General features: G+C 44.9%; 1 protein-coding gene across 1 annotated transcript; it reads left to right on the plus strand.

Annotated features, from left to right (window-relative positions):
- The first annotated feature begins 5,444 nt into the window (after nucleotides 1-5,444).
- Nucleotides 5,445-11,835, plus strand: LOC133419077 (DDB1- and CUL4-associated factor 7-like). Its single transcript, XM_061708094.1, has 6 exons — nucleotides 5,445-5,489; nucleotides 7,124-7,259; nucleotides 10,510-10,578; nucleotides 10,679-10,797; nucleotides 10,899-11,108; nucleotides 11,782-11,835. The coding sequence occupies exons 1-6, from the start codon at nucleotides 5,445-5,447 to the stop codon at nucleotides 11,833-11,835; spliced, it is 633 nt and encodes a 210-aa protein (XP_061564078.1).
- The last annotated feature ends 296 nt before the right edge of the window (nucleotides 11,836-12,131 follow it).

The following is a 12,131-nucleotide window of genomic DNA, read 5'->3' on the forward strand; positions in this document are numbered from 1 at the left end:
CAAATTTAACAATTTTATGTTGAAATGAAGTTGGAAATGGCTATTTTGATTAATGGACTTAGCTTCCATCATCATTAGTCCTTTATGAAGATACTACAGAGCACAAAATAATATAACAACTTGATACGAATTTCCAGTTTGAATATTAGGATGTAATAAAAATATGTTTGCCCTACAGTCCTCACCACTTGTCACGACTGCTTCCCGTTCAGGGGCCGGATTCACAGAACATTCTTAAGAAAAAAAATCTTCTTAAGTGTAATTTTTTTCTTAAGTTCAGTCTTAAGAAGAAAAAAGACAAGAAGTCATATTCTCCAAAAAAGTTCTTAAGTATTTTCTCAACTTTCTTCTTAAGTTTCTTTTTGAGAAAAAACTTAAGAATAAATGGTATTCTTGAAATAAAAGTTCTCAAATTTGTTCTTGACTTTTTTCTTAACTTTAAGACAACCTTGACCTGTCTTAAAATGTCTTCTGTGAAAAGGTAAGACTCTAATATCACCTTTTTAAACACATTTTAGACAAGTTTAGACTAGTAGGTCATAGTTTGAGGATATACTTTGTAATTAATTACATAAAGAGCCTGTTAACTGTATGTTAGCATGTTAGTTAGCGTGGTAGTTAATTATTATTAATTTTCCCCAATAGTATTTTTTTTTTCGCACATTAATCTCATCCACCATAACCTCAAGCTCCTGCCTTGGAAAGTTCCTGCATCTCTTTTTCTCCTTCTCCATGTTTAGTGAGCAGTGTTGGGGGTAACGCGTTACAAAAGTAACGCAATTACAGTAATGTATTACTATTTGCTGTAACGCAGTAATATAACGCATTACTAATAAATTTTCGGTAATATTTTACTCGTTACAATCTAAGTAACGCGCGTTACAACGCATTTTAACCCGTTTAGCTGTTGTTTTTTAAAGAATTCACCAACACCGCGTCCGCGAGACATCCCGACAACAGAAAAAAGCGTTGGGAACGCGGCGCGGCGGAACGTAGCGCCGCTGGACACTGTTTGTGTGGGGACTGTTCAGGGAGCAGAGCCGGCAGGGAAAAGTCAACAGTGCGGCGTGTCCGCGTGTAACTTAAATCTACCATGGTCTCAGCGTTAGGGCTCGGCCAAGTGAGGCTTTATTAATATATGGGCTTTATACATTTATTAAATATATATGAGCGCGGAGTCGGCGAGGAGCTGCACGAGCCGGGCTCACAGTCAGTCGCGCTGTGAGAGCGGATTTATGGTTCCGCGTTAAATCGACGCAGAGCTTTCGCCGTAGGGTACGCAGTAGTTCGCGTAACCCACGGCGTATGGCCTGCGTTGGTGTAACGCGGAACCATAAATCAGCCTTAAACCACACCTGCAGCCCATCAGGAGGAGAGGTTAAAACAGCTGCGAATTGTTGATTTCTGGTTCGTTTTGTTAACTCTGAGAGCTTTATTGGTTTGTTTGTTAGCTTGCTGGTGTTTTTTTCTCTCTGGGAGTTATTTATGAAGAAGTTCTGAGTTCCGTGTGAGCAGTATTCGAGTTGAGGGGGGATGAGGGGTGATGGCACCCCCCCTGAAATTAAAACGGTCCAAATCACCCCCCCCCTGAAATAAAAACAGTCCAAATCATCTCCCCTGAAATAAAAACGGTCCAAATCATCCCCCCTGAAATAAAAACAGTCCAAATCATCTCCCCTAAAATAAAAACGGTCCAAATCATCCCCCCTAAAATAAAAACGGTCCAAATCATCCCCCCTAAAATAAAAACGGTCCAAATCATCTCCCCTGAAATAAAAACGGTCCAAATCATCCCCCTATAGGAGTGCGGTGGATGTAGGCAGAGAAACGACGGAGATTAATTCCTCTTTGGAGAGCACTCCATTTTATTCAATTAACACAGTGAATAATCAAAAACCACCAAACAGCAAACTCTCGCGCAGGTAAAGACGTGAACACCTCCGAGGTGTGTCTCTACTCTTAAAGTAGCACGTATAATTACAGGGAAGAATATCCCTTGTAAAAGGAACAACAAGGCATTGTAACATGGGCGAGGTCGCCGTGAATTATAACTCTGAGAATTAACAATTGTCCTGTGTGTGTATATCCACCACACACGTCCCCCCAGAATTCACAAGAACAGGCCCAGTGAAACGACCAGGGACCCGTATGACCCTCCCAAAGCTATTCCGAAGCTCCTGAGCAGGCGGAGGGGGTCGAGGCGGGGGGGTGGCAGCAGCAGGCTGCTGACGGCGAGCAGGTGCCGGGTGGCAGTGTGGGGAGGCCAAAGGGGGCGGGACCAGCTCCAAGGGAGGCTTACCCGGGGGGCGGCCGCGCCGTGGTGCCTGAGCCACTTCCACCGGGCGGCCCAAATCGAGGTGGGCCGGTTTCAGACGGTCCACTGAGACGCAATCCATCCTGCCCCCGACGTCGATGACAAAAGTCTTATCACCAGCCTCCACAACCCGATATGGTCCATCGTAAGGCAGTTGCAGGGGTCCCCGATGGGCATCGTGGCGGACGAAAACATACTCCGCAGCACGCAGGTCGGGGGGAATGTGCACCCGAGGCAGGCAGTGGTGTGAGGTTGGAACGGGCCGGAACGCTCGAGCAGAGTCCAACAAAGTACGGCGTTGGTCAGATGCAGACCAGGGGACCGTGGGGTGGGGGACAAAATCACCTGGGACCCTGAGGGTTTGGCCATAAACCAACTCCGCCGAGGAAGAGAGGAGGTCCTCTTTAGGCGCAGTTCTAATCCCCAGCATCACCCAAGGCAGTCTATCCACCCAGCCGTCGTCCGTGAGAGAAGCCTTGAGGGCGGCCTTCATGTCCCTGTGAAAGCGCTCACACATGCCGTTGGCCTGCGGGTGGTATGCCGTAGTGCGGTGGAGAATGACACCCAACTGACGAGCAACAGAAGTCCAGAGGTCGGAGGTGAACTGAGGGCCACGATCTGAAGAGAGGTCAGAGGGGACCCCGAACCGGGCGACCCAGGAACCAATAAAGGCCCTGGCTACATCAGCTGAAGTCGTCGCAGACAGCGGTACAACTTCTGGCCAACGGGTGGTCCTGTCCACCATTGTTAGCAGGTGAGTAAATCCCCTGGAGGGAGGAAGGGGTCCCACCAAGTCAACATTGACATGATCAAACCGCCTTTCAGGAACCGCAAAATGCTCCACTGGGGCCTTAACATGGCGATGGATCTTAGCGCGCTGGCATGCCACACAGGTCCTGACCCAGTCGCGAATGTCCTTTTTCAGGCCGTGCCAGACAAACTTCGCAGCTACAAGACGTTGAGACGGCTTACTGCCTGGGTGCGAGAGGCCATGTATGGCGTCGAAAACTTGTCGTCTCCAAATATGTGGCACCACAGGACGGGGGAGGGCCAGAGAGATGTCACAGAGCAGCGTTGCATCCTCACCGAACGGGACGTCCGCCAGCCGGAGGCCAGTGACTGCTGTCCTGTATGACTGAACGTCGGGGTCGGAAGCCTGGTCCACAGCCATGCGGGCATAGTCTATTCCCAGGTGGACAGCGCCAATGAGCACCCGGGAGAGGCAGTCGGCCACAACATTGTCCTTGCCTGACAGGTGTTGGATGTCCGTGGTGAATTCTGAGATGAAAGCCAGGTGGCGCTGCTGCCTGGCAGACCATGGTTCCGACACCTTGGCCATGGCAAAAATCAAAGGCTTGTGGTCCACAAAGGCAGTGAACGGGCGAGCCTCCAGCAGGAAACGGAAATGCCTGATGGCCAGATAAAGCGCGAGGAGTTCTCTGTCAAAAGTGCTGTAATTCTGCTCGCTGGAACGCAGTTGGCGGCTGAAAAAAGCAAGTGGTTGCCAAACACCATGAACAGACTGCTGGAGAACCGCACCGACAGCATAATCCGAGGCGTCCGTGGTCAGGGCAACTGGAGCGCCAGGCACGGGGTGAGCCAGCATGGTCGCACCAGCAAGGGCATCCTTTGTGGCAGAGAAAGCCTCCAACATTTCCGTCGACCAAGAAATGTCATGCTTTGCCGATTTTTTTCCTTTTAGAGCGCTGTACAGGGGGCGCATGAGGTTGGCAGCCCGAGGCACGAAACGGTGGTAAAAATTGACCATGCCACAGAACTCTTGCAGAGCCTGGACAGTGGGAGGCCGCGGGAGCTTCAGGACTGCTTCCACCTTCGACGCCAGTGGAATCGCCCCAGCGATGGTGATGTGGTGGCCCAGGAAATCCAGTGATGACAGTCCAAACTGGCATTTCGCTGGGTTGATGATCAAGCCGTGCTGCTGAAGGCGATTGAAGAGTAGACGCAGGTGTGACAAATGTTCAGCCTTGGACCTGCTGGCTACGAGGATGTCGTCCAGGTAGACAAAAACGAATGACAAGTCACGCAACACAGTGTCCATCAAACGCTGAAAGGTCTGAGCAGCATTTTTCAGGCCAAACGGCATCCTCAGAAACTCAAAAAGCCCGAATGGGGTGATCACGGCCGTCTTAGGAATGTCCTGAGGCTGGACGGGGACCTGGTGATAACCCCGGACAAGGTCCACCTTCGAAAAAATGGACGCACCTGCCAGGTGGGCTGAGAAGTCGTGGATGTGAGGAATAGGGTAGCGGTCCGGCGTGGTGACTGCGTTAAGGCGCCGGTAGTCGCCACACGGGCGCCAACCACCATTGGACTTAGCCACCAAGTGCAGAGGAGAGGCCCAGGGGCTGTTGGACCGGCGGATGATGCCAAGCCGCTCCATGGAGTCAAACTCCGCCTTAGCTATAGCGAGTTTGTGTGCGTCCAGACGGCGGGACTTGGCGTGCACAGGCGGGCCATCAGTGGAGATGTAATGCAGCACGCCGTGTTTGGTGGAGGCGGACGAGAAAGTAGGTGCGGTGATCTCCGGGAACTCCTCGAGGAGGTGCGAGAAAACATCAGCCGGTGAGAGGGCACTGGACAGCCTTGTAGGGGCGGTGTCACTGTGTTCGCAGGGCAGGGAGCTGAAAGTCTCAGCGTGGACGAGGCGGCGGTTGCTCACATCTACCAAAAGTTTATTGGCCAAAAAGAAATCAGCACCCAAGAGGGGGGTGGACACCTTAGCTGACACAAAATCCCAGGTGAAACGCTGACCTGCCAAACACACCGTCACAGTGCGTGTGCCAAAGGTATGAATCGTGCTGCCGTTGGCGGCCACCAGGGGGGTACCGTGTGGCCCTGCGCTAATGTCCGTGGCAGATGCTGGCAGTGCACTAATGTGGGCGCCCGTGTCACAGAGAAAACGACGACCAGAGAGAGAGTCAGTGATAAACAGCAAGCCGCTGATATGGCCGACACCCATGGCTGCTAAAAGGTGGCGGCCGGGGCGTTTCCCGATGCATTGAAAGTACAGGGGGCCAGGCACTTTCTGGCTTTGTTGCCAAACTTGGCATGGTAAAAACATAATCCACCTGACTGCTTTGCACGTCGGGGCACAGCTGTAGTTGCAGAGATGGAGAAAGGCTGCTGCATAATTGCATCACTGGCGGCACCTGAGGTAGAAGGGGGCGTGGCCGCAAAACACTTTTTCCCAGCGGAGAAAAATTTATCAGCCTCCCTGGCCAACTGGCGAAAATCAGTAATAGAAGAGTTAGCCAGAGCCAAACGAACCTGGTCAGGCAGCTGCTGCAGGAATATCTCCTGGAAAATGAAACAGGGCTGGTGGTCTCCCAGCAGAGCCAGCATGTGATCCATCCGCTCAGAAGGCTTGCTGTCGCCGAGAGCGGGGAGAGAGAGGAGCTGGCGCGCACGCTCGGATTCAGAGAGTCCAAAAGTGTCCAGTAAATGTGCCTTCAGAGTGGTGTATTTGTTCCGCGTCGGAGGACGTTCTAGCAGACTCACCACTCTCCCTGCAGTTGCGCTGGTGAGTGATGCCACGACATGATAAAACTTTATGTCATCCGCTGTAATGTCCTTAATGGCGAATTGAGCCTCAGCCTGTGCAAACCATGCGCTCGCGTTTTGTTCCCAAAATTCGGGCAACTTCAGTGAAGCAGACATGTTCAGTAGTAATCCCTGGAAACGTCCGAGAGAAAAACGGGGTCACCAATATAGGAGTGCGGTGGATGTAGGCAGAGAAACGACGGAGATTAATTCCTCTTTGGAGAGCACTCCATTTTATTCAATTAACACAGTGAATAATCAAAAACCACCAAACAGCAAACTCTCGCGCAGGTAAAGACGTGAACACCTCCGAGGTGTGTCTCTACTCTTAAAGTAGCACGTATAATTACAGGGAAGAATATCCCTTGTAAAAGGAACAACAAGGCATTGTAACATGGGCGAGGTCGCCGTGAATTATAACTCTGAGAATTAACAATTGTCCTGTGTGTGTATATCCACCACACCCCCTGAAATAAAAACGGTCCAAATCATCCCCCTTGAAATAAAAACGGTCCAAATCATCCCCCCTGAAATAAAAACGGTCCAAATCATCCCCCCCTGAAATAAAAACGGTCCAAATCATCCCCCCTGTAAAACTGCCATCCCTCCTTTCCATCCCTTATGTCATTTCATCAATGAATGTGGTTTTACTGCTATTTCAACATTTAGAGTCATCATCAGAAAAATAACACCAGAAAAATAACTTATTTGACAATTTTCACCTGTTTCACGTAAATTTTCACTTGAAATAAGTAGAAAAATCTGCCAGTGGGACAAGATTTATCTTTTTTTGCTATTTTGTTGAAAGTAACTCAAAAGTAATACACAAGTAGTGTAACGCATTACAATTCAGATATAGTAATATTGTAATGTAACTAATTACTTTCAAATGACAGTAACTAGTAATATATAATGTATTATATTTTGGATGTAACTTGCCCAACACTGTTAGTGAGTGACTGATGGTTAAGACGCAAACTACCTGTATAAATGTTGTTTGTTGGCGCGTGCAATGCAATGACATATTTTAAGAAGTTCTTAAGTAGGAAAAATAAGAAATTCGTAAGAAATGACAGTTCTTAAGAAAATATTGAGGAATTGCACTTAAGAACTTTCTTATGAACTTCTTAATTTTAGATCTTAAGACATTTCTTAAGATCTTTCTTAAGAACATATTGGTGAATCCGGCCCCAGATTAGTAACGCTACACTGGCTCACTCAAGGTGAGTTGTAGCTGTGTGTTTACAGGTTCAGGTAGTCGGTCTGGAGGAGGAAAGCTCCGAGTTTGTGTGTCGAAACACCTTCGGTCATCCCTACCCCACCACGGGTGCCCGTCATGTGGATTCCCGACACCAGAGGGGTGTCCCTGACCTGCTGGCCACCAGTGGAGACTATCTGAGAACCAGGAGGGGGAGAAAAACTCTGAGTCCAGTTTGACCTGAACTGAGGTGCTCATGTTCTCCCAGTAACTAATATGAAATATTTCAAACTACACCAGTGCTATGAAGGCATCTTTACTACCATCAGTCCCATATCGTCACATGTGAATCAAATATGGTTCACCCTGTCTGTATGCTCTTTAAAACAATTGATTGATTGATTGATTGATTGATTGATTGATTGATTGATTGATTGATTGATTGATTGATTGATTGATTGATTGATTGATTGAATTGTTTATTTCGAACACATAAGGAAAAAAATAAGATTTTAAAACAAATTCAAAACATACAGAAAAAAAAGCAACAACAACAAAAACGTAATACAAACAGGGGAAGAAAAAAAAACAGTGTCCGAAAAGGAGCAGGTAGAAGTAAATCTTATTTAACCCTGCCCCTTTGTTACCTATATCATAAATTAAACATACCGTAAATATTAATGCAACTGCAGTGGAACAAGATTTTTTTGCTTGTAATAAGAAGATAAATCTTGTCCCACTGGCAGATTTTCCTACTTATTTAAAGTCAAAATTTACCTGAAACAGGTGAAAATTGTCGCATTTTTCTGGTTTTATTTTTCTGGTGTTATTTTTCTGGTGTTATTTTTCTGGCGATGACTAAATGTTGAAATAGCAGTAATACCACATTCATTGATGAAATGACATAAGGCAGGGGTTCTTAACCTTTCTGACCTTGGGGCCCAATTTTTTCAGTACAGAGTGACCCGGGGCCCATTAAATATTAAAATTGCAGGGGTATTCAACTAAAACTTTAAGAGGTCCATTTAGAGAAGATTTACTCAAGCGATGGTCCAGAACATCATAATATAAATATATATATATATATATATATATATATATATATATATATATATATATATATATATATTATGTGTCTGTGTGTATATTCAAGTAGCCTCATAGTTGTATCAACATCTGCATCTGACTGTTTAAAAAAAGTACATTTCAAAAATATTTGCCACTTAACATGTGTAACTTGAATTACACATATTTTTTTCTCTTAAAAATAAAATTGATTTTATTTTATTTTTCAAATGCTATCTTATTTTATTTCTTTACCAGCAGTTTGAATTTCCCCTTTTCTTTGTTTGTTTATTTGCACAACATAAAAAAACGGTACAAAAGTTTAAATAAACATAAAAAAACATGAAAATATGTGCAGGTGAGAAAGGAAGCCCTAAATGGGCTTATTCAAAGTTCTCACCAGGAAAAATGCATTGTATTGAAATAATAGCAAGAACAAAAAAACAAAAAAACAAAAAAAAACAGCGTTCAAAAAAGATGGATATAAACAGACAATTTCTCGGTGTGCACGTGCAGAAGTGAGTCCACATTAAGTGGAAGCACTTCTAGACGCTTGGTCAATAAGGCTGGTCTTCAATCTCTGTTTAAAACTATTAATAGACAGTGAAGATTTTGCGATAAGTATATGAGAGTTCCAGAGTGAGGCACCTCTGTCTTTGATGGAGAACTGACTGCTATTGGTACGACTGAATGAAGAATGGAGATCCTCAAATTGTCTGGTATTATAGTTATGAATTTGCGAATTGGTCTTAAAAAAAATCTTTGAAAGTACTTGGAAGTGTTGTTAATTGTCTCAACACATTTTTATAATAAATGAATATAAACACATCTTAACAATTGAACAGTTTTGCAGTTTGTCTTTCTTCCCCTTAATCTTATGCCCCCACTTTCTGTTGTTCAGTGAGAGAACTGAGCTCTAATTTCTCCTGTCAGGACTTTAAATCTGGTCTGGATGGTGTCAGGTTCTCATACACATGAGAAGGTGCTCATATTTAGTTTTAATTATGTTCATTGTGGAGAAAGCTGCCTCACAACTGTATCTGGACTCAAACATGGGTGTTTTAAGATTTTATTTATTTAAGATATTAAATTAATCAGTTGTCAGGACTCAGCGTGTCGGGTTTCATCCGAGCCTGATCACCTGCAACGGGCACGAGCCCGCAGCTCTCCGCGCTGCAGCCCAGTCACTTTCCGATGCTTTTGCAACAACAGTCCAGTCCAGCAGACACTTCTTCAGCCCACGCATCTACCATCCTTCAGCAGTAACGACGGAGCCCGCTGCCGCTCGGGCGGTTCCTCCCGCTCTCCGGCCCGCCTCTGCGGGGCAGCTCCCCCGGGAGTCTCCTTCTCGGATGCGAGCCCCAGGTCTCGCCGTCCGCCCCGCGGAGCCGCCGCCGGGCATGGTGGCTTCAATTACGTCCGCCTTAAGCCTGAAATATGGTTCCGCGTAAATCGACGCAGAGCCTACGCCGTAGAATCCCTGATCCTGGTGGATCTAAACGTACTCTGTGCAAAATAAATGATTTTTTCTGTAAATACACAACATTTCTCTTACTATTACACGTACAGCTAGCTCAGCTCCCATTTGGTTGGGAGTTGCTATGCAGTCCCGCGGCCCTCGCGGCCCACACTTACAAAACTGATTTTTTTTTGCGGCCCACTAGAGGGCGCTCGCGGCCCAACGTTGGGCCGCGGCCCTATGGTTAAGAATCACTGACATAAGGGATGGAAAGGGGGGATGGAAGTTTTACAACTGCAATTACCTAATAGGCTACAGATTTTCCCATTGGTTGTGTCTTTGCACCTAACCAGGTAATAAACACCATATTGCCTTAACATAACTCCTCAACCAAATAACTTCCCAGAACTTCCTTTTTGTTCCGTTTTTTAAATTGATTTATATTTGTACATTGCTTCAACCCATCACCCAACCCATTCCATAAATCCACTCCAACAACTGAGATACACATGCTTTTCCTTTTAGAATGAACACATTGTTTTTTGAAATTATATTTTCCTCTTAAATTATAACCCCCCTCCCTGTCACAAAACATGTTCTGTAAATTGCCTGGAAGTGAATCAGTTCTCGCTTTGAATATGATTTGTAGAGTTTTTAGTTTGACAATGTCCCAGAATTTCAACACATGCGACTTTAAAAACAGTGTGTTTGTGTGATCCTTATAACCCACATTGTGTAGTATCCTGATTGCTTTTTTTTGCAGTCTGAATAGCGGTTGTAAATTGCTTATATATGTGTTGCCCCAAACACACAATAATCCAGATATGGTAATACTAGTGATGAATACAGAATGTGCAATGATTTATAATCCAGCATGTATCTTGTTCTCCCCAACAATAAAACAATAACAAGAATTAACAAGAATTTCTGAGCAACCACTAACGTCCTTTGATTGGAATAACGTGAACCCAAACTTACTAGGTAAAATCTTAACTTGTGTACTATTAGTGATTTAGTTAATATCATCCTTAATTGACAAACCCATTTTAAATGTGTACGTATTTGTTTCTTTTAATTGTAGGTTCTTGTAGTATAGACACCACTTGTACAAACTGGGAGCTAGAGACGGGACAGCTGATTGTCAGGGTGAACTTAGTGTCTGGTCATGTCAAGACACAAGTCATTGCTCATGACAAAGAGGTTAATGTTATGTTTTAAATCCCTGCGTCTCGTGAAGTGATATTGATGGAGTAAAATTTGAATGACATACTCACGTTCTCCTCCGATTGCTTGCGTTGCAGGTGTATGACATCTCTTTCAGCAGAGCGGGAGGGGGCAGGGCTATGTTTACCTTGGTGGGACCAGACGGCTCATTTGGCATGTTTGACCTCCGTCACCTGGAACACAGCACCATCATCAACGAAGACCCGCAGCAACACCCACTGCTTCCACTCTGCTGGAACAAGCAGGACCCCAACTACTTGGCTACCATGGCGATGGACAGCCTGGAGGTTAGTTTTACTTTAATCTAGGGCTGGGACTCGATTAAAAAAATTAATTGAATTAATTACAGGCTTTGTAATTAACTAATCGCAATTAATCGCAATTTGATCGCATATCAATTTTAGACTTGAGAACAATGAGATTTCCTTTTTTTGTTTGTTTCAAATGGATTTTTGTATACGAGTGAATGATTGACTAGTGAAAACACATGTTCAATTTTTGAAACAGTTTATTTTTATCAAGGTGGTGCTTCACCAAGAACAAATCAGTGCAATTTGCTATAAAGTGCAGTAAATTAAATATATGCAGTATGCACATTGAATGAGACAGGTAGCCTATAGTCAAGGACCTTCTGTAAACACTTAAATATAACAAAATACTTTCAACTGTTTCAAGTACATTCCAGAACATGGAAACACATTAGAAAACAGAGCCAAAGCCACTGACCCACCACCAGTACTTAACACGATTCCTCGTCGCCTTCTTCATTAATGGAAGGCGAGAACGTGAAGAAATGGCAAATGGAGCAAATGGAGGTACATTTTGCAGCCCTTAATTCACCCACTGTGGCAGGACTGCCAATTGTGTCAAACTGACCTAATTATGCTGTCAATAGTGAAACTAAGTAAATCCATACCATTTTTTTTCTCATTTTGCATTACATTTTTGCTGTGTTTGCAGAGGTTTGTCTTCAACCAAGGAAAGAATTCCTTGTCTGGTCGAGACCATGTTTAAATTACAATTTATGAAGTGTACACTGGGCTCTCATCTCCATAACTGCCAATTTGTTGTGACCTCGTGGCCTTTATATATAGTGTGCTTGCAGCTGTCTCTACAACTGGGTATAATTGGACCCTCAGAATTTTGACCTTTACTCCATGCGGCTTAAAATGTCTGCAGATGAGCTGGATGTTAAAAAGAAAAAAAAAAAAATCTACTCAAATCAAGTGGACTGTCTAGAGAAATGTTACAGCTTAATACTAGAGAAGGAACGAGGCTCAGGAGGAAGACATTTACAGTCATAAAAAAAA

Source organism: Cololabis saira, chromosome 19, assembly GCF_033807715.1.
Source record: "Cololabis saira isolate AMF1-May2022 chromosome 19, fColSai1.1, whole genome shotgun sequence".
In the NCBI taxonomy this organism is placed as follows: Eukaryota; Metazoa; Chordata; class Actinopteri; order Beloniformes; family Belonidae; genus Cololabis; species Cololabis saira.

Bases quoted from the DNA above. Each gene is read 5' to 3' on its own strand.
- LOC133419077 (XM_061708094.1), top strand. From the start codon at position 5,445: ATGGAGAAAGGCTGCTGCATAATTGCATCACTGGCGGCACCTGAG. The intron at 7,260-10,509 runs GTGGAGACTATC...AACAATAACAAG, and splicing joins CCCTGACCTGCTGGCCACCA to AATTAACAAGAATTTCTGAG. The intron at 10,798-10,898 runs GTTAATGTTATG...CTTGCGTTGCAG, and splicing joins TCATTGCTCATGACAAAGAG to GTGTATGACATCTCTTTCAG.